The sequence below is a fragment of the Phaenicophaeus curvirostris genome, unplaced genomic scaffold (genome assembly GCF_032191515.1).
Source record: "Phaenicophaeus curvirostris isolate KB17595 unplaced genomic scaffold, BPBGC_Pcur_1.0 scaffold_127, whole genome shotgun sequence".
Lineage (NCBI taxonomy): Eukaryota > Metazoa > Chordata > Aves > Cuculiformes > Cuculidae > Phaenicophaeus > Phaenicophaeus curvirostris.
The window spans coordinates 347,989-367,843 of NW_027206748.1; the positions used below are offsets into that span (position 1 = coordinate 347,989).

The 19,855-nt window shown below is 63.8% G+C and overlaps 3 protein-coding genes across 3 annotated transcripts; 1 reads left to right on the top strand and 2 right to left on the bottom strand.

Moving 5' to 3' along the window:
• Nucleotides 1–3,884: 3,884 nt before the first annotated feature.
• Nucleotides 3,885–5,678, top strand: GADD45GIP1 (GADD45G interacting protein 1). Its single transcript, XM_069882408.1, has 2 exons — nt 3,885–4,195; nt 5,059–5,678. The coding sequence occupies exons 1-2, from the start codon at nt 3,885–3,887 to the stop codon at nt 5,381–5,383; spliced, it is 636 nt and encodes a 211-aa protein (XP_069738509.1). The 3' UTR covers nt 5,384–5,678.
• A 201-nt stretch (nt 5,679–5,879) lies between these two features.
• On the bottom strand, nt 5,880–12,317 carry RAD23A (RAD23 homolog A, nucleotide excision repair protein). Its single transcript, XM_069882439.1, is given in 11 exon segments — nt 5,880–6,168; nt 6,812–6,967; nt 7,428–7,558; nt 7,832–7,904; nt 8,361–8,488; nt 9,443–9,498; nt 10,084–10,118; nt 10,120–10,266; nt 10,361–10,462; nt 10,464–10,519; nt 12,146–12,317. Coding segments are annotated over 11 exon segments (1,074 nt in total). The 5' UTR covers nt 12,222–12,317; the 3' UTR covers nt 5,880–6,054.
• Nucleotides 12,318–12,899: 582 nt separating this feature from the next.
• Nucleotides 12,900–18,718, bottom strand: CALR (calreticulin). Its single transcript, XM_069882436.1, has 9 exons — nt 18,565–18,718; nt 16,685–16,786; nt 15,946–16,149; nt 15,083–15,177; nt 14,733–14,942; nt 14,071–14,184; nt 13,847–13,990; nt 13,226–13,318; nt 12,900–13,130 (listed from the first exon to the last, which is right to left on the bottom strand). The coding sequence occupies exons 1-9, from the start codon at nt 18,677–18,679 to the stop codon at nt 12,960–12,962; spliced, it is 1,248 nt and encodes a 415-aa protein (XP_069738537.1). The 5' UTR covers nt 18,680–18,718; the 3' UTR covers nt 12,900–12,959.
• Between the last annotated feature and the right edge of the window lie 1,137 nt (nt 18,719–19,855).

The following is a 19,855-nucleotide window of genomic DNA, read 5'->3' on the forward strand; positions in this document are numbered from 1 at the left end:
TGGGGGGATGTGGGGGACATGGAGGGACAGCAGGGGGATAAAGGGGGAGATGGGGACATGGAAGGATGGGGGGACATGAGGGGACATGGAGGGACTTGGGGACATGGAGGGACACCAGGGGGATAAAGGGGGAGATGGGGACATGGAGGGATGGGGGGACATGGAGGGACAGCAAGGGGACATAGAGGGAGATGGGGACATGGAGGGATGGAGGGACATGAGGGGGATGAGGGGACTTGGGGACATGGGGAGACATCAAGGGGACAAATGGGGAGATGGGGACACGGAGGGATGGGGGGACACGAGGGGAGATGGAGGGACCTGGGGGACATGGGAGGGTCACCAGGGGAGATAGACGGACTTGGGGGACATGGAGGGACACCAGGGGGACAAAGGGGAAGATGGGGACATGGAGGGGACACAGGGGTCGTTGAGGGGACATAAAGGGACATGGTGGGTGACACGGAGGACACCTGGAGGGACAGGGAGGACGCGAGGGGTCGCGGGCAGTGTCGGTAGCGGTGGCAGTGACCGTGCGGTGACAGTGGTGGTGGCAGTGGCAGTGCCAGTGACCATGTCGTGGCAGTGACAATGTTGTGACAGCGGCGGTGACAGAAGTGGCACCTCATCTGTCATTCTGGCTGCAGCCTCGTGTCCCCGTCCCCCCCCCCCTCCCTGCCATCTGTCACCACCGGGTGCCAGCGCTGGCACTGCCACCGCCACCCCTTCACTGCCGGAGCGCAGGGGACACGGGGGACACGGGGACAGGAGGGGACAACAGGGGACACGGGGACAGAAGGGGGACAACAGGGGACACGGGGAGATATGGAGGGACACAGGGGGGACAGGGACATGGAGACACAGGGGGGATAGTGGGGAGCTCTAAGACAAGGGGGGGACACAGGGACATGGAAAGTGGCTTGTGGGGACACACAGGAACATGGGGGGACACGAGGGGACATGGGGGGACACAAGGGGACATGGGGGGACACAGAGACACAGGGGGGACACAGGGGGGCTCAAAGACACGGGGGGACACAGGGACATGGAAGGTGGCTTGGGGGGACACACAGGAACATGAGGGGACACGAGGGGACATGGGGGGACACAGAGACACAGGGGGGACACAGGGACATGGAAAGTGGCTTGTGGGGACACAGGAACATGAGGGGACACGAGGGGACATGGGGGGACACAGGAGACAGGGACATGGAGACACAGGGGGGGACACAGGGACATAGAAGATGGTTTGTGGGGACACACAAGAATATGAGGGGACACAAGGGGACATGGGGCGACACAGAGACACAGGGGGGACACAGGGACATAGAAGATGGCTTTTGTGGACACACAGGGACATGGAGCGGACACGAGGGGACATGGGGGGACACAGGAGACAGGGACATGGAAAGTGGCTTGTGGGGACACACAGGAACATGGGGGGACACAAGGGGACATGGGGGGACACAGAGACACAGGGGTGACATAGGGGGGCTCAAAGACACGGGGGGACACCGGGACATGGAAAGTGGCTTGGGGGGACACACAGGAACATGGGGGGACACGAGGGGACATGGGGGGACACAGGAGACAGGGACATGGAGACACAGGGGGGGACACAGGGACATAGAGGGTGGCTTGTGGGGACACACAGGAACATGAGGGGGGGACACAAGGGGACATGGGGGACAGGGGGACATAAGAAACATAGAAAGTGGCTTGTGGGGACACAGAGGAACAAGGGGGGACACAAGGGGACGTGGGGGGACACAGAGACACAGGGGGGACACTGTGGGGCTGAAAGACACGGGGGGACACAGGGACATGGAAGGTGGCTCGTGGGGACACAGAGGAACATGGGGGGGACACAGAGACACAGGGGGGACACAGGGACATGGAAAGTGGCTTGTGGGGACACACAGGAACATGGGGGGACACAAGGGGACATGGGGGACACAGGAGACAGGGACATGGAGACACAGGGGGGGACACAGGGATATAGAAGGTGGCTTGTGGGGACACAGGAACATGAGGGGGGGATGGACACGAGGACACAAAGGGGACAGGGGGATATAGAAAACATAGAAAGTGGCTTGTGGGGACACAGAGGGACAAGGGGGGACACAAGGGGACATGGGGGGACACAGACACAGGGGGGACACAGGGACATGGAAAGTGGCTTGTGGGGACACACAGGAACATGGGGGGACAGAAGGGGACATGGGGGGACACAAGAGACAGGGACATGGAAAGTGGCTTGTGGGGACACAGGAACATGAGGGGACACGAGGGGACATGGGGGGACATGGGGGGACACAGGAGACAGGGACATGGAGACACAGGGGGGGACACAGGGACATAGAAGGTGACTTGTGGGGACACACAGGAGCATGGGGGGACACAAGGGGACATGGGGGGACACAGGAGACAGGGACATGGAGACACAGGGGGGGACACAGGGACATAGAAGGTGACTTGTGGGGACACACAGGAACATGGGGGGACACGAGGGGACATAGGGGGACACAGGAGACAGGGACACTGAACCCCAACCCTGGGGCTGGGGCTGTAGCTGCCCCCCCGGGCAGGACAAAGGCGGGAGCGGAGGAACCGCAGAGGCCCCAAAATCGGGGAAAACTGCCCCAAAATGGGCTGGTTTCCAGCCCCTCCCCCTTTGGCTGTTGTCGGGGGGGGCTGGGGGGGCGCTGCAGCGGGGCCCAGGGAGGGTTTTGGGGCGATTTCAGGGGATTTTGGCTCTTTCTTGCGGGTCTTTCCCCCCCCCCAGATGGTTTTTGGGGCGATTTCAGGGGGTTTTGGCTCTGGTTCTCGCTGAGGCCTGGAAGCCATTAGCCCCCCCCCCCCTCCTCGGCCTCATTCTCTCCCCCCCCTCCAATCCGTGGGGCCCAAGAGGGGGTCGCTGTCCCCCCTCCCATTTTCCCATCCCCCCCCCCCGTCCCCAACCCGAGGGGTCCCAGATGTTGGGGTGCTTGGAGAGGGGGCGGGTCTCCCAGCAGCGGGATGGAAGGGGTTAATCGCCCCCCACCCCCCCAAATTTTTGGCTGGGACTAAAAATAGGGGGGGGGGATGGGCATTGAGCCCAAATCCACCAAAAATCCAAAAGACAGAGAGGGGGGCAGGTTTGGGACCCCCCCCAACCTGCTCTTAGCCTCGTGTTGGGGTCCCCAGAGCCCCCCACCTCAACCCCCAAGGACCCCAAAGCCCCCCCCCCCAGTGAACCACCCCATCCCCACTGGCTCCCACCTGCCCCTAGAGCCCCCCCCCATCCCCCCTGGGAAACCCAAAGCCCCCCCCAGTGCCCCCTCTCATCCCCATTGGGGTCCCCCTGCAGAATCCCCCCCTCTCCAAGTGAACCCCACACCCCCCCGTGCCCCCCCATCCCCATTGGCGCCCCCTTGGGAACCCCAAAGCCCCCCCAGCGCCCCCCCCATCCCCATTGGCTCCCACCTGCCCCTAGAGCCCCCCCCATCCCCCCTGGGAACCCTAAAGCCCCCCAGCACCCCCCCCAGTGCCCCCCCATCCCCATTGGTGCCCCCTTGGGAACCCCAAGCCCCCCCAGCGCCCCCCCCCAATCCCCACTGGCTCCCACCTTCCCCTAGAGCCTCCCCACCCTCCCTGGGAAACCCAAAGCCCCCCCAGCACCCCCCCCAGCGCCCCCCCCAATCCCTACTGGCTCCCACCTGCCCCTAGAGCCCCCCCATCCCCCATAGCGAACCCCAACCCGCCCCCCCCATCCCCGCTGAGGGCCGCCCCCAACCCCTGCCCCCTCCCCACCCCTCCCTGCTCCACTTCCGCCCTCACCTTCACCCGCTTCCGCCCTTTAGCCCCGCCCCTTCCGGTCCGTATTCCCGCCGCTTCCGGCCAAGATGGCGGCGCTGGCGCTGCAGCCGCGGGTGGCGGCGCTGCTGGCGGCGGCCCCGGCGCGGAGTTACCGGGCGGCGCCGCTGCGGAAACAGCGCGGCTCGTTCCGCCCGGACCCCGCGGATCCCCGGGAGGCGGCGCGGCGCTTCGGGCGCTTCGGGGCGGCGGCGGTGGGGCCCGAGTGGCGGCCCTGGGGGGACCCCGAGCAGCTGCGCCGGGTCGAGGCCGAGGAGCGGGAGCGGGAGGCGGAGCGGCGGCAGCGCGAGGAGGCCGAGGAGCGGCGGCTGCGCGAGGAGGCGCGGCGGCGGGAGGAGAGGTGCGGGGGGACCGGGAGACCCGGGGCACTGGGAGAGCTGGGAACGGGGGAACTGGGACCTGGGGGACCGGGAGACCCGGGGCACTGGGAGAGCTGGGAGCGGGGGAACCCGGAGAAGTGGGAACGGGGGAACTGGGGAACTGGGACCGGGGGAACTGGGGGGACCAGGGGCACTGGGAGCACTGGGAGAACTGGGAATGGGGAACCGGGGGCACTGGGAGCACTGGGAGAACTGGGAATGGGGAACCGGGGCACTGGGAACGGGGAACCGGGGGCACTAGGAGCACTGGGAATGGGGAACCGGGGCACTGGGAGCACTGGGAATGGGGAACCGGGGCACTGGGAGAACTGGGAATGGGGAACTGGGAGAACTGGGAATGGGGAACTGGGGGCACTGGGAGAACTGGGACCATGGGAACCAGGGTCACTGGGAGAACTGGAAACAGGGGAACCAGCAACACTGGGAGAACTAGGATGAGGGGAACCGGGAGCACTGGGAGAACTGGGAACAGGGATAACTGGGAATGGGGAACTGGGAACCGGGGTCACTGGGACCAGAAGAACCGGAGGCACTGGGAGAACTGGGACGATGGGAATTGGAGGCACTGGGAGAACTGGGGACACTGGGAATGGGGAAACCAGGGGCACTGGGAGAACTGGGGAGAGGGTAACTGGGGACACTGGGAGAGCTGGGATCATGGGAATTGGGGGCATTGGGAGAACTGGGAAGAGGGAACAGGAGGCACTGGGAGGACTGGGAACAGGGTAACCAGGGTCACTGGGAGAACTGGAAACAGGGGAACTGGGACCACGGGAAGTGGGGCAGCGGGGTCACTGGTGTGACTGGAGCCTGTGGCCCCCAGGCAGGCGCGGGTGGCGCGGGAGCTGGCGGCCATGCCCGGGCGCATCGCGGCGTGGCGTGAGCAGCGGGCGCAGGCTCGGGCGTGGGCGGCAGCGGAGGCAGCGCGGCGGCAGCGGCTGCTGGCCCAGGCGGGGCTGGGGGGGCCCCGGGACGCCGAGGGGGCGCGGGCGCAAGCGCTGCTGCAGGACCTGGAGCGGCAGCAGCGCCAGGACGAGAAGCGGCGGCGGCGCCAGGAGCGCCAGGAGGCGGCACGAGGCGCCATGGCCGCTGCCCAGGCCGCTGCCGCCCCCCGGCCCCCAGGAGCACCCCCAGAACCCCAACCGTGACCCCCCAGGGGACCCTGAGACCCATAGCCCCCCCTCCAGGAGCCTCCAGACCTGGGAGCCCCCTCAAACACAACCCCCACCCCCCAAGCCTGAACCAGGGGCCCCCCCAAATTGTTCTCTACCTTCCCCGGCCCCCCCCAAATCTGATCTCCTTCCTCTACACGTTTTGTGGGCCCCCCCAACTTAACCCCTGCCCTGTCCCCCCTTCCCCTGCACCCCTAAATCTTTCCTCTTTCTTTGCCCCCCCCCCAAAATGGGACTCTCCCCTCTCCTGCCCCCCCCAACCTTAGCCTCAACCCCCCAATCTCTCTCCCCCCAAACCTGCCCCCCCCCTTTCCTTACACCCCCAAATGTGTCTTTGTTTGCATCTGACACCCCCTAAACCAGCCACCCCCCCTCTACACTGATCCTGCCCCCCCCCAGCACCCCAACATCACCCCAGATTACAACTCCCACCCATGAAAATCCAGGTTTAAAATTCTGCTTTTAATCTTTTTCCCACCCCCCCCACCCCCCCAAATCGTGGATTTTTTTAATTTTTTCCTTTTTCCCCCCTTGCTGCCCCCCCCCCCACCCCCCAAAAAAAGCTCAGGCCTGGGGGGTGGGGGGCAGGGGGTTCTGTCCCCAGCAGGGGCTCCTCTGGCGGCTCCTCCCGGGGCGGCGGCAGCGCCTCAGTCGTCATCGAAGTTCTGGCTGAGCAAGAAGTTGGCGGCCAGGTTCTCGTTCTTCTCGCAGGCGAAGTAGGCCTGGATCACCAGGCTCTCGGGGAAGCCCAGCGCCTTCAGCTGCGGAGGTGGGGGGGGGGGCGTTAACTCTGGGCCCTAACGACAACCTCCCACCCCCACCCTTCAACTCTGGGCCCTACTGACAGCGCAGGCTCCTGCTGTTCACTCTGGGCCCTAATGACATCCTCTACTCCTGCTCTTCACTCTGGTTCCCTAACTGAGGGTGTTCACTCTGGACCCTACTGATGGTTCCCTAACCCGGGGCGTTCACTCTGGACCCTACTGATGGTTCCTTAACCCAGGGTGTTCACTCTGGACCCTACTGATGGCCCCCCAACCCCGCAGCCTCCCCCCTGAGAAGGAGACACCTCAATTGATGATTTCAAGTCCCTCAGGGTGGTTAACTCTGGTGCCTAACGATGGCTGAAGGATGACTGGTGCCTTGGCTTCCCAATAACGGCTCCTTTTTTTTTTCCTGTTAACTCTGGAGCCTAAATAAGGGCTCTAAAAACACATCTTAACTAACACTCTCGTGATGACTGTAAATGCTTTGTAGCTGTTCACTCTAAACTCAACTGTAAATAAGTGGAATGACTCCGACTGGGGTTCACTGTGATTGTAGCTCACTTTGCCCTGTTAACTCTGGTCCCTACTGATGGCGCGAAGCCCCCCCCCCCCCGCCCCCAGGCGCCCCCCCCCTTACCCTTTCTATGGCTTCTTTTTCCTGAGGCGTCACCTGGATGTAGTTCATCTGGGGGGACTCGTCCCCGATGGCGCCCATCTCGCCCTCCAGGTCCCCCAGCTCCCCCAGCGGCTCGTTCAGCATCTGGATGAACTGCTCCTGGTGCTGGCTGATTTGCTGGGGGGGGGAAGATGGGATTCCAGGGGAGTTGGGGGGGGTTCCAGGGTTCTCTGGGGAGATTTGAGGTGGGGGGGAAGGATTCCAGAGGGGTCTCAGGCTTTTTGGGGAGTTTGTTGGAGGTTCCATAGACTCCAGGGATTCTAGAAGGGATTCTAAGGGGATTTTAGGGAGGGTTTTATAGGCTCTGGGGGGGTTCCAAAAATTTATAGGGGGGGTTCAGAAGCTCTGGGGCTTCTTAGGGGTACAAAGGGGTTCTGGGGCGAGGGATTGAGAAGCCTCACAGGAGATTTAGGAGCAGGCAAATCCTGAGGGGTCTCAAGGTGATTCTGAGAGATTTCTCAAGGGGTTTCTTAGACTCCAAGGATTCCAGAGGGAATAGTAGGTTGGGGACGGGGGGAGCTCCAGGAAATCTGGGGGGTTTTTCCAGGAGGATTGTGGGGCGCGGCGGCCCCCGTACCTGCAGCAGCTGGGGGTTCTCCTGGCCGAGCTGCTGCAGCAGCGCCGGGAGCAGCGCCGGGTTCTGCTGGATCACCTGCCGCATGTTCTGGAACTGCGGCTGCTCCCGCAGGAATTCCAACGGGTTCTCCCCTGGGGGGGGGAAAAGGAGAAAGGGGGCGGGGGGGGATTCAGCTGGCCACGCCCACTGGGAGGATAGATTAAGGACCCAGCCCCACAAACCCCGCCCCCAGGCGCTAGGCCACGCCCACAATGATATAAGCCCCGCCCCTAGTGGGCGTGGTCTCACGCAGAACCCATGGGGATTGGGAGGAGCCCGCCAGGGGGCGTGGCCTCCACATAAGCCCCGCCCACTTGCAAACGAGTCCCGGTTGGGGGCGTGGCCTCCGCACAAGCCCCGCCCACCTTCCTGCGGCGCCTGCTCCGGGGGGCGGCTCGGGGTCTCCTGCACGGGGGGGGCGCTCAGGCTCGGGGCTCCCTGGGGATGCCCTGGGGGGGGGGGTGAAGGAAGGACAGGGGAGGGTGTCAGCACCCCAACAAGCCCCCCTAAACTGGGATCCCCACATGTATCCCCCCCTTGGAGCCCCCCAACACCCCTGGAGCCCCCACAAGACCCCCCCCCTCCCCCCCCGATCCCACTCAAATCACTCACATGCCGCAGGACCCCCCCTCAATATCTCAGGACCCTTCCAGCCCCCCCTTCCTGACCAGCCAACCCCCCCAAACACACCCTGACGCCCTGCCCCAAGCGCCCCCCTCCCTCCAGGATTCCCCCCCCCCACAACCCCCCTGTGATCTACCCACCCATCCCCCCAAAACACACCCCAGACCCCCGTCCCTGCCCTCCCTCTCCCCTGAACCCCCTAGGACCGACCCACACGCCCCCAAGACCCCCCCCAAACACGCTCTGGGACCCCCCCCAGCCCCCCCTGACCGTGAGCAGGTACTCGACAGCGCGGTGGGGGTTGTTGTAGCTGGCCCGCAGCGCGGCCACCACCCGCTCGCGCTCATAGCCCATCGACACGATCTCGGCCAGCATCGTCTCGTACTCAGAGCCCGTCACTGCGAGACCCCAGACCCACAGAGACACCCCCCCCATCAGCAGAGACCCCAGACCCACGGGAACACCCCCCCCACATCAGCAGAGACCCCACACCCACAGGGAACCTCCCCCCCATCAGCAAAGACCCCAGACCCACAGAGACACCCCCCCCCATCAGCAGAGACCCCAGACCCACAGAGACACCCCCCCCCATCAGCAGAGACCCCAGACCCACAGAGACACCCGCCCCCCATCAGCAGAGACCCCAGACCCACAGGGAAACCCCCCCACATCAGCAGAGACCCCCAGACCCACAGAATCCCCCCCAACAGGAGAGACCCCAGACCCACAGGAACCCCCCCCCACATCAGCAGAGACCCCAGACCCACAGGGAAACCGCCCCCCATCAGCAGAGACCCCAGACCCACAGAGACACCCCCCCCCATCAGCAAAGACCCCGGACCCACAGAGACACCCGCCCCCCATCAGCAGAGACCCCAGACCCACAGGGAAACCCCCCCACATCAGCAGAGACCCCAGACCCACAGGGAAACCGCCCCCCATCAGCAGAGACCCCAGACCCACAGAGACACCCCCCCCCATCAGCAAAGACCCCGGACCCACAGAGACACCCGCCCCCCATCAGCAGAGACCCCAGACCCACAGGGAAACCCCCCCACATCAGCAGAGACCCCCAGACCCACACGGAAACACCCCCTATATCAGCTCAGACCCCAGACCCACAGAGAGACACCCCCCCCCATCAGCAGAGACCCCAGACCCACAGGAACCTCCCCCCCCATTTCTAAGACCCCCAACTAGCCCCAAATACCCTTCCCCGTCCCCCCCCCAACTCCATCCATGAAACCTCCTGACCCCTCCTGCCCGCCCCCCCCCCCCAATTCCAGACTCCTCCCGTTCACAGCAGCCCCCCCCCCATTCCAGTGACCCCCCCAGCCCCCCCCCACACCCACCAAGGGTGGAGGCAGCGTCAGCCGAGCGCCCAGCACTGCCCGGGGGGGGCGCGGAGCTGTGGATTTAGAGAGAGAGAGGCTTTTCCAGCAGCCCCCAGGGCACCACAACCCCCCCAAAATGCCCAAAGCCCCCCCGAAAAGCCACTCACCTGCCCCCCCCAACTCTAACCACCCCCAAAAACCCTGACAACCCCCCCACCACGTTCTCTAGCCCCTCAAAACCCTTCACTCCAAGTTTTTCTCTTCCTTAAACTTGGAATTCGATTAAATCAGTGTGTGTCCCCCCCCTCAATGCCCCCAGTGCCTGCCATGTGGGGGGGTTCAGCCCCCCCACAATCTGCCCCCCATGCCCACCCCTCCCAGAACAGGATCCATCAGAATCAGCCCCCCAAACCCCTAAGATGGGGGGGTTCTGCCCCCCATGCCCCAATCTCCCCCGTGTCCCCCCCCCCAGAGCAGGATCCATCAGAATCAGCCCCCCAAACTCCTAAGATGGGGGGGTTCTGCCCCCCCCCCGAGCAGGATCCATCAGAATCAGCCCCCCAAACCCCTAAGATGGGGGGGTTCTGCCCCCCCCGAGCAGGATCCGTCAGAATCAGCCTCCCCTCCCACCCAAGATTTTTGGGGCTCCCCTCCCTTACCCCACTGCGGGCTCCGAGGGGGCGAGTGCGGGGGGGGTCCTGGGCCGGGGTCTCCTCGCTGGGGGCGGCCGGCGGAGGTGGGGGGACGGCGTCAGCGGCCGGGGGGGGTCCCGGTGCCGCGGGGGGCTCCGAGGCTGCGGCCGCGCCGCCTTCCGGGGCCACCGTGCCAAGTGCCGACTTGGCCTGTGGGGAAAACGGGGTGAGGAAAAGAGGGGGGGGTGCTGTTTTCAGGTGGGGGGGGGGTGGTCCTGGAGAATAGAGAGGGGGGTTTCTTCACCTTGGTCACCATGACAACCACGAAGTTCTTCTCGTCGATACGATACTCGCGGATGGGGACGTCGTCGCTGAGGATTTTCCCCGCGTAGATCAGCTTCTGCCACGGCCACGGGGAAGGCGTCGCTGCCTTTCTCCGCCTCGATCTTCTCTTTCAACGCCCCGCACCTGAGGCGCAGGGGGGGGGGGGGGGGGGGGGTGGTCAGGGGGGGCCCTAAACCACACAGGAAACCCCAAAAGAACCACAGACCCCCCCCCACCCCGAAATGGGAGAGTCGTCACACCCCAAGCCCAAACTGCCACAGTGATACTAGGGAGCAAAGAAAAGGGGGCTGGGGGGTTCTGGAGCCACCCCACCCCCCCCCCCCAAAAAAATGAGGCAGGGAGGACGCAGCCCCTGCCTTCCCCAAAAATGACACAGCAGGGGGCACAGAGTCCCCCCCCCCCCACCTAAAAAAAGATATGGGAGAGAGCATGGAGGCTCCTCTTCCCCCCTAAAGATGAGGCAGAGAAAGCACAGAGCCCCCGCTTCCCCAAAAAGAGGGGACACAGCACCCCCTACAAAAAAAAAAACAAGGTGAGAGGGGGGACAGAGCTCTCCATTCCCTCAAAAAATGAGGTGGGGGGGACACAGAGCCCCTCGTTCCCCCCAAACACGAGATGCAGGAGTCACAGCCCCAAAACAAGGTGGGGGGGGAGCATTGAGAACCCCCCTTCCCTTCAAAAAAAACAGGGGCGAGGGGCACAGAGCCCGCTTCCCTGCCTAAAAAGAGGGGGGAGAAGACACAGACCCCTCCCCTCAAAAGAAAAGAGCCCACACTTGCCTTAAAGGAGAGAAGATGTAGCCCCCTCATTGCCCAGAAATGATCTGGGAGGGGCCGCTCCCCAAAAATAGAGACTGAAGGAACACAGAGCTCCCCCCTTCCCCCTAAAATAGAGACACGGAACCTCCCCCCCAAAAAAGAGGTGGAGGGAGACATAAAAAGGGAGATGGGAAGGGCACAGAGCCCCCCCACCCAACTAAAATCGAGGGGGGGGGGCACAGAACCCACAGTTCCCTAAGGAGAGGAATGACAGGACACCCCATCCTCCAAATAACAAGGCGGGGGGGCACCGAACCCCCTCCAGCCCCCCCAAAAAGCGAGACACAGGGAACACCGAGCTCCCACACACGCTAAAACCGAGAGGGGGGAGCACAGAGGCCCCCCCTTCCCCAGAAGAACGGGACACAGGACCCCCCACCGCCCTAAAAACGACGCGGGAGCAGGCAAAGAGATCCTCCTTCCCCTCAAAAAGAAGAGATGAGAGCAGAGCCCCCCCCCCCTTAAAAACGAGGCAGGGGGGACATAGAGACACACCCCCCCCCCCCGTAAAAACGAAGTGAGGGAACACAGAGCCTCCCCACTCCCTTAACAATGAGGGGGGGCACACACAGCCCCCCCAGCCCCTTAAAAACGAGGCGAAGGGCACACACGGCCCCCCCCCATCCCCTTAAAAACGAGGCGGGTGGTCACAGAACCACCCCACCCCCCTAAAAACGAGACGGGAGGGACACAGAGCCCCCTATTCCCTTTAAAAAAGAGATGGAAGAGACACAGGACACCCCCCCGCTAAAAACAAGGCTGTGGACGCACAGAGCCCCCCGTTCCCCTCAAAAGAAGGGGGCACAGACACCCCCCAAAGGCTCCTCTGGGCCCGAGGGCGCGGGGGGGGGGGGGGGGAGGGGCGGCCCCGGGTGGGGGCGGGGCCCGGCGCTCCCCCCCTTTCCCCCCCCGCCCCCCCCCCTTCCTCACCGTCTCGTGCGGCTCCATCCGGATCTTGAACGTTTGCTGCTGCAGCGTTTTGAGGGTCACGGTCACCGCCATGGCGCGGCTTCCCCCCGGCGGCCCCACAACATGCAACTCACGCCGCCGCCATCTTAGGCGGCCCCCGCCGCTTCCGGCACGTGAGCGCGCCGACCGGAAGTTACGTCACCGCGGCGAGGCCGCGCCCCTCGCCGCCGTCACGTGACGCAAGAGACCCGCACGCACCCCTCCCCCGCGTCACGTGACAGGGCGCATTCCCCCCCCCCCCCCGGCCACGTGACAAAGGAGGAACGCGGGAGCCGCTCGCGTCACGTGACAGACGAAGGCCGCGCCGCGACCAGGTCACGTGATAAGGAAAGAGGGCGCAGCCCGCCCCGCCCCCCCGAATCCGCGCCCCTCGCACCACGTGACCAGAGAAACCGCGCTGTGCGCCCCCCCCCGGCTGCTCGCACCACGTGACCAGGAACACCACGCTGTGCGGCCACCCCCCACCCGCATCACGTGACCAGGGAAGACCCGCTCCTGGCGCGACCACGTGACGCAACCTCATCACGTGACGCAGGCGACAGCAGGCCTAGCCCGGGGGGTCACGTGACACGACACAAAATGGCGGCGCGGCTCAAGATGGCGCAGGCGGGAGTCCGGGACCGAGCGTTAATTTAATAGGAACCGGCGCCGTCCCCGCCCCCGCCGGTGCCCCCCCCCCGCACCTCGCTGCTCCCCCCCCGCCCCGCCCCGGTGCCCACGGGCGCCGCCCCTAGAAAAGAGTCCGGGTCTCACAGAGACCGAGCGGGCGCTTCAGAGCTCGTCCCGCGGCGCCGCCTCCGCCTCGTCGTCTTCGTCATCCTCCTCTTCCTCCTCCCCGTCCCCTTCTTCATCCCCTTCCTCCTCCTTGCGCTGCTTCTCCTCCTCCTCCTGCTGCCGCCGCTGCTCCTCGTCCTGCTGCTCCTTCATCTTCCGCTCCGCATCCTGCGGGAACAAGAAGGGGCAGTGAGGAGAGGGGGCTCAGGAGGGGCAGGGGGGATCTCAGGGGTCTCAGGAGGGGTCCCAGGGCCCCCCTGTACCTTGGTGGCCCCCCAGGTCTCGTTGCCGATCTCCTCTGCCAGCTTCTCATCATCCGTCAGCAGGAAGTTGTCAAAGATTGTCCCGGATTTCACCTGCGAGGGGGGTCAAAAAGGGTTAAAAACCCTGAAAAGGAGGGGGGGATGGGGGTCCCAGGCCCCTGGGAGCAGATCAGACCCCCTCAAGGACCCCTAAATCCATCACCCAGATGCTAAAGATCGAGGCTGGTTATGGAGAAATGGGATTTGATGGAATTTGGGGGGGGGGGGTTTGAGGGGTCTCCCAGCCCCAGGGGAGGGGGATCCAAGGGGGTCTCAGGGAGGTTTGGGGGGCCAAGGGGGGGCTTCACCCCCACCCACCTGCCAGAGGTCAAGGCCAGTGACTCAAAAAGAGTGGGATTGGTTGAAATTTAGGGGGGTCCAATGGGTCTCAGCCCCCAACGGAAGCTCAGAGGAGGTTTGGGGATCCCATAACCCCCACCTCCCACCTGCCAGAAGTAAAGTGTGTGACTGAGAAGCTTGGGATTTGATGGAATTGGGGGGTTCGAGGGGTGTCTCAGCCCCCAGGGGGTGTTCTGAGGGTCCCGGGGGGGGGTTGAAGGGCCACACGGCCCCCCAACCCACCTGCCAGAGGTCGAGGCCGATGACGCCGAAGCTGTCGTAGGCGTAGAGCAGGGGGTCGGGGCTGTAGTCGGGGTTCTCGATCTCGGGGTGCACCCACTTCCCCTTGTAGGCGGGGTTGTCGATCTGCCGGGGCCGCCACTCGCCCTGGGGGAGAGCAGGGGGGGTCAGAGCAGGGGTTTTAGCGCCCCCCACAGCCCCCCCCGGGACCCCAGCCTCAATCCCACCTTGTACTCGGGGTTCTGGATGACGGGGGGTTCCCACTCCCCATCCATCTCCTCATCCCAGTCCTCCGGCTTCTTGGCGTCGGGGTCCGGGATGTGCTCAGGTTTGTCCCAGTCCTGGGGAGGAATGGGGGGGGGGAGTGGTCAGGGGGGGCTGGGACCCCCATAGACACCCCCTAAACCCCCCCAGACACGCCCTAACCCCCCCCAAACCCCATAGACCCCCTAAAACCCCACTGCCCCCCAAAGCCCCCTAACACCCCCATCTCAGTTTTTTTCCCAGTCCTGCAGTCCTCCCTCCAAGCCTCCCAAACCCTCTCCAGCCTCCCCAGAGCCCCCACCTCTCACAGCCCCCCAGCTCCCAAAATCCATCCGGAGCACCCCCAAAGCCCCCCAAACCCCCTACACTTAAGAGTTTCTTCCAGTCCTGCAGCCCCAAAGCCCCCCCAGCCCCTCAAAACCCCCCCCTGAAGTCTCCACCTTGGGTTCCTCACGGCCTTGCAGCCCCTCAGCCCCCAAAGAGCACCCAGAACCACATCTCAGACCCCCTCAAAGCCCACAGACACCCCACTTGGCCCCCCAAAGCCCCCATCTCAGGTTTCTCCCATCCCCACAGCCCCCCCGGCCCCCCAGAATCCATCCAGAGCCCCCCCCGCAATCCCAACCTCAGGCTTGGTGTCCTCGGGGTCGTCGATCTTGGGGCGCTCGTCCCAGTCGTCGGGTTTGTGGGCGTTGGGGTCCTTGATCTTGCGGGGGGGCAGGAAATCCCAGTCCTCCTCGAGGCTGCCCCCCTCCACCCGCGCGTTGTCGATCTTCACCTCGTACGTGTTGTCCGGCCTCACCACCAGCGTGTACAGATGCGAGAATTCATCGTCCTGCGGGGAAACAGGGGGGTCAGGGGGGTCCAAACATCCCTCAAAGCCCCCCCCAGGACCCTCTGAGCCCCCCCCGGACCCTCTGAGCCCCCCCCGGACCCTCTGAGCCCCCCCCGGACCCTCTGAGCCCCCCCACAAACCTTGCAGCGAATGTCCTTGTTGATGAGCACGTTCTTCCCTTTGTAGTTGAAGATGACATGAACCTTCTTGGTGCCGGGGCCGCAGATATCGGGGCCTGGGGGGGAGGGAAGGTCAAAAGGGGGTGAGGGAGACCCCAAAAAAAGAGGTGAGGGAGGGAAGGGGGGGCCAAAATAAAGGGAAAAAGAAGGGGGGTGAGCGAGGGGTCACCCAGCTGCAATAAGGATGAAAGAAGCCCCCCCCAAAAAACAAAGCGGGGAGCACCCCACTTCAAGGGGCAGTGAGGGGGAACAACCCTCAAAAACAAGGGGAGCAAAGGTGGGGGGTGAAGAAAGGCAGGAGCACCCCCAAAAGGTCAGAAGGGTTGAGGGGAGGGGAGCAACCCCCAAAATCCACAGGGCTGTGAGAAGAGGATGCACCCCTAAAAAGCAGCGAGGGATCGTGAGAAAGGGGGGTCCTCCCAAAAATAAAGGGGGAGCACCCCACAGCGAGGGATTGTGAGAAAGGGGAGTCCTCTGAAAGTAAGAAGGGCCCCCCCCAAATGCATATGGGGTCTCATTAATAAAGGGCACCCCCAAACACAAGGGAGCAGTAAAGAGGGGAGCAATGCCCACCCCAAAATACAGAGGGGAGGCTGAGGGGGGGCCGGTCCCCCAAAACCACAAGATGGAGTGAGAAAGGCATCCCAAAACGAGTCGGGGGGAAGGAAGAAGGCACCCAAAACCACAGAGAGCACAAAGAGGGGTGGAGAAGAGCCCCCAAAACACAATGAAGAGTAAAGAGGGTGCCCCGAAATTAAATTGAATGAGAAAAAGGGTGAGAAGGGGGAACCCCTAAATTGGGGGGCACAAGGAAAGGGACCCACCAAACATGATGTTGTAGGGGGAGTCGCCGTGCATGTCCTGCTGGTCCAGGCTGGCCGGGAAGAGCTTGACGTAGCCGCCGCCGCAGTCGATTCCTTGCTCGTGCTTCACGCTGAACTGCAGCACCAACGTGCGCTCGCGGTTGCTGAACGGCTCGAAGCGCGCTGAGAGCGCGTAAAACCGCGCGTCCTGGCTCGTCTGCAGCCCTGGGGGGAACACAGGGGGGGGCGTTTGGATACAGGGGGGCTGGATACAGGGGGGGTTTGGCCCATCCTGGGGGTCCCTGCTCCATCCCGAGGGTTCCCTGCCCACAGCTGTCGTTGCTGAATGGCTCAAACCGCGCTGAGAACACATGGGAACCGTGCATCCTGGCTCGGTCGCATCCACACGGGGACACACGGCGGTGTTGGAATGCAGGGGGCTCAGATACAGGGTCCCTGCTCCATCCCCAGGGACCCCTGCCTGCACCCACAGCTGCTGAACAGCCTCGGGATGCAGGGGGCTCGTATATTGGGGTCCCTGTCCCAGCTATAGGGGTCCTGTCCTGTCCCAGGAGCCCCAGTTGAGCAACTGTGGGTGTTAAACCGCTCAAACTATGCTGAGAGCGCGTGGAATCGCACATCTTGGCTCATTTGGAGCCCTACAGAACGAGGAGGGCTTGGATACCAGGGTCCCCGGCCCATCCCAGGGCTCTCTGCCCCCTCCTGGGGGTCCCCACCCCATCCCGGGGTCCCCCCTCACCTTTGTCCTTCTCAGCGTCTCCGTAGAACTTCCCAGCAGTGAGAATGAAGCGCCCATAATCCGGTTTGTGCTTGGATTCCACCCACCGGCTCGTCCAGGCATCTGCGGGAGGGAGCACTCAGCACCCCGCATGGATTGGGGTCCCCTCCAGATCCCACCCGGCACGAGGATCGGGGTCCCATCAAAGGACCCCCAAGCACCCCCCCCCCCCCCTTCCTCTGACAGACCCCAGCCCACTGCCCCCACAGCCCCTCAACCCCCCAAACCCAAGGGGGCCCCGAGATCCCCTCATCTTCCCCCTCTCCCAGCACCCGAGGCTCACCCTGAGGCCTCACCCAGAGCCCCCCGAACCCCAAATCCTTCATTCCTGTTGAACCCCATTCACCTTGGCCTGAGCAAGACCCCTCACCCAGCTCCCCCAAGCCCCCTCCCCACCTCACTGGAGCCCCTGTGGTTCCCCTTCACCCAAGAGGACCCCTCAGTCCATCTTAGGGGATCCAGAAGACCCCCCCTCAGCCTTTCTCTATCTCAGCCCCACCTCACTCCATCTCAGGGAACCACTCGGGTCCAACCACAACCTCCCTCTATCTCGGAGACCTCCAAACCCCACTCCACCTAAGAAAAGCCCCTCCAAACCTCCCACCCCGCCGATCTTCTCCACCTGGAGAACCATCTCAGGTCTCTCTGCCCTCCTCTACCTCAGAGAACACCCAAATCAATCCTCCTCCATCTCAGGAACCCCCTTTCCCATCTCCTCTGCCTCAGGTGATGCCCAGGCTCCCCACCTCAGGGGATCCACGGGAACCCCCAGACCCCCTCTCACTCTTGGAGACTCACCCCCTTTTCCGTTCCCTCTACCTCAAGAGCTTTCCCAACCCCGAGAAGCCTCACAGAAGCCCCTCTAGGTCTTCTTTATCTCAGGGAACATCTCAGACCTTCACAATGTCCCTTCATCTCCGAGACCCCCCCCCCCACCACTCCCACCTCCCCTCCATCTTGGTCCATCCTTAAACCCCTTCGGTTCCTCTCCACTTCAGGGGAGCCCCCGAGATCCCCCTCAACCCCCTCTATCTCACAGCCCCCCCTCTTCCATTCCCTCCACCTCAGGGCACCCCCAGCTCCCTCCGCTTCAGCCCCTCCCACCTCCCTGTCCCCTTCACCTCAGGGGACCCCGCAGCCCCCCAGATCCCTCATCCATCTCAGGCCCCCCCCCCACTTCCATCTCCTCCACCTCAGGGGACCCCCAGGCCACCCCCACTTTTGGGGGGGACCCTGCAGATCCCCCTCAGGTGTTTGTCCCCCCCCACCTCAGAGGAACCCTCTAGATCCTCCTCCACCTCAGACACCCCCTACTTTAGGGGAAACCCCCCTCAGATCCCCCCTCCCATCCCCTCTGGGGACCCCCAGGTCCCCCCCCACCTCAGAGAAGCCTCCCAGCCTCCCCTCCTATTTAGGGGTCCCCCAACCCCCCCCTCCAAGCTTCCTTCTATTTCAGGGTCCCTTATCTTCTATTCCCTCCACCTCAGAGACCCCCAACATTCCCCCCGCTTTAAGGGGGACCCCACACCCCCCCCTTCCATCCCCTCCACCTCTGGGGCCCCTCAGGTCCCCCCCCACCTCAGAGAAGCCTCCCAGATGCCCCCCTCAATCTCAAGGTCCCCCACATCCCCCTCGCTTTAGGGAGGTACCCCCCATATCCCCCTCCCATCCCCTCTGAGGACCCCCAGGCTCCCCCCCACCCCAGAGGGGCCTCCTAAATCCCCCCTGAGCCCCCCTCTGCCTCAGGACCCCCTGCAGCCTCCCCAATTTAAGGGGTCCCCAGGTGGCCCCTCCTTATAGGACCCCCCCAGGCCTACCCCCGCCCCAGGCCTCGCCCTCACCTCCATCCCCAAACTCCTCCCTGAAGAACTGGGCGGGCTCGGCGGTGGCCGAGGCCAGCAGGAGGCCGAGGAGGCCGACAGCGGCGAGTCGGGGGGCGCTGCGGGGGCGGCTCATGGCTGCGAGGAGGGAGGGAGGGAGAAGGGGGACCCCAACCCTCTCGGCGCGCTCCGCTCCGGGCACTGCGGGTTCCTCCGCCGCCGCCGAGCCCTTTTATAACCGCGCATCCTCTAGTCCCGCCCCTTCCGGCCTCCCATTGGCCCGCGGCCCCGCGCCGCGCGCTCCCATTGGCCCCCGCGCCCGCGGGCGGCGGCCCCGAACGTTGGCGTCCCAGATGGCCGCAGCCCATTGGCTGCGCGCGCGGACCAATCGGCAGCGACCACGCGTGCGGAGGGAGACGCCCCCCCCTCCTCCCTCCTCCTCCCCCATCCTCCCCCCTCCCCTCCGCCTTCCCGCGCGCGCCGGGGTCACGTGGGGCCGGGGCACTCTTAAAGGGCCAGGCGGGGCGGGGAAGGGGGGGGGGGTGTTGTCTCGCTTCCCATCCCATAATAGCCCGGTGAAGAGCGATATGATGGGCCCGACATCCTCTAATAGCACCAGGGAGAGAAATATTGTGGCCTCGCTATCCGTAATGCCACGAGAACGTGGATGGAGCTCAAAATGGAGCTGGGAACAGGGACGTCATGGCCTCCCCATCCCATAATAGCCCCAAAAGCAGAAATATTGTGGCTTCATTATCTATAATAACACCGGGAACAGGGGTGGTATGGCCTTCCCATCCCATAACAGGACCAAAAGCAAGAATGTTATGGGTTCGTTGTCTATAATAGCACCAGGAAAATGGGTGGTATGGTCTCAACATCCCATAATAGCACCGGAGCCGGGAACATTATGGGCTCGCCATCCTATAGTAGCACCAGGAACACGGGCATGAGGGTCTCACCCTCTGTAATAGCACCAGGAACGTGGATACAGCGGGTTTGCCATCCCGAATGGCATCGGGAACAAGGATATGAAGGGCTCTCTATCTATAAATATGGATACAATGGGCTCACCATCCCATAATAGCACCGAGAACAGGAGTGTTATTGGCTTATTGCCTATAATACCACTGTGATCGTGAACATTGTGGCCTTGCCATCCCATAATAGCACCAGGAACAGCAATGTTACGGGGTCAACAGCCTGTGATAGCACCAGGAATAGGAATATTATGGTCTCTCTATTCATTATGGGCACTAAGCACAGAAATATTATGGGCTCACTAACTATAATAGCACCAAGAACACAGACA

Excerpts from the sequence above, each read along its gene's own strand:
- GADD45GIP1 (XM_069882408.1), top strand. The coding sequence starts at position 3,885 with ATGGCGGCGCTGGCGCTGCAGCCGCGGGTGGCGGCGCTGCTGGCGGCG. Across the intron at positions 4,196-5,058 it reads GCGCGGCGGCGGGAGGAGAG|GCAGGCGCGGGTGGCGCGGG; the intron begins GTGCGGGGGGAC and ends TGTGGCCCCCAG.
- CALR (XM_069882436.1), bottom strand. The coding sequence starts at position 18,679 with ATGAGCCGCCCCCGCAGCGCCCCCCGACTCGCCGCTGTCGGCCTCCTC. Across the intron at positions 13,991-14,070 it reads TCCAGAACCCCGAGTACAAG|GGCGAGTGGCGGCCCCGGCA; the intron begins GTGGGATTGAGG and ends GCTCTCCCCCAG. Across the intron at positions 13,319-13,846 it reads TCGGCCTCGACCTCTGGCAG|GTGAAATCCGGGACAATCTT; the intron begins GTGGGTTGGGGG and ends CCCCCCTCGCAG.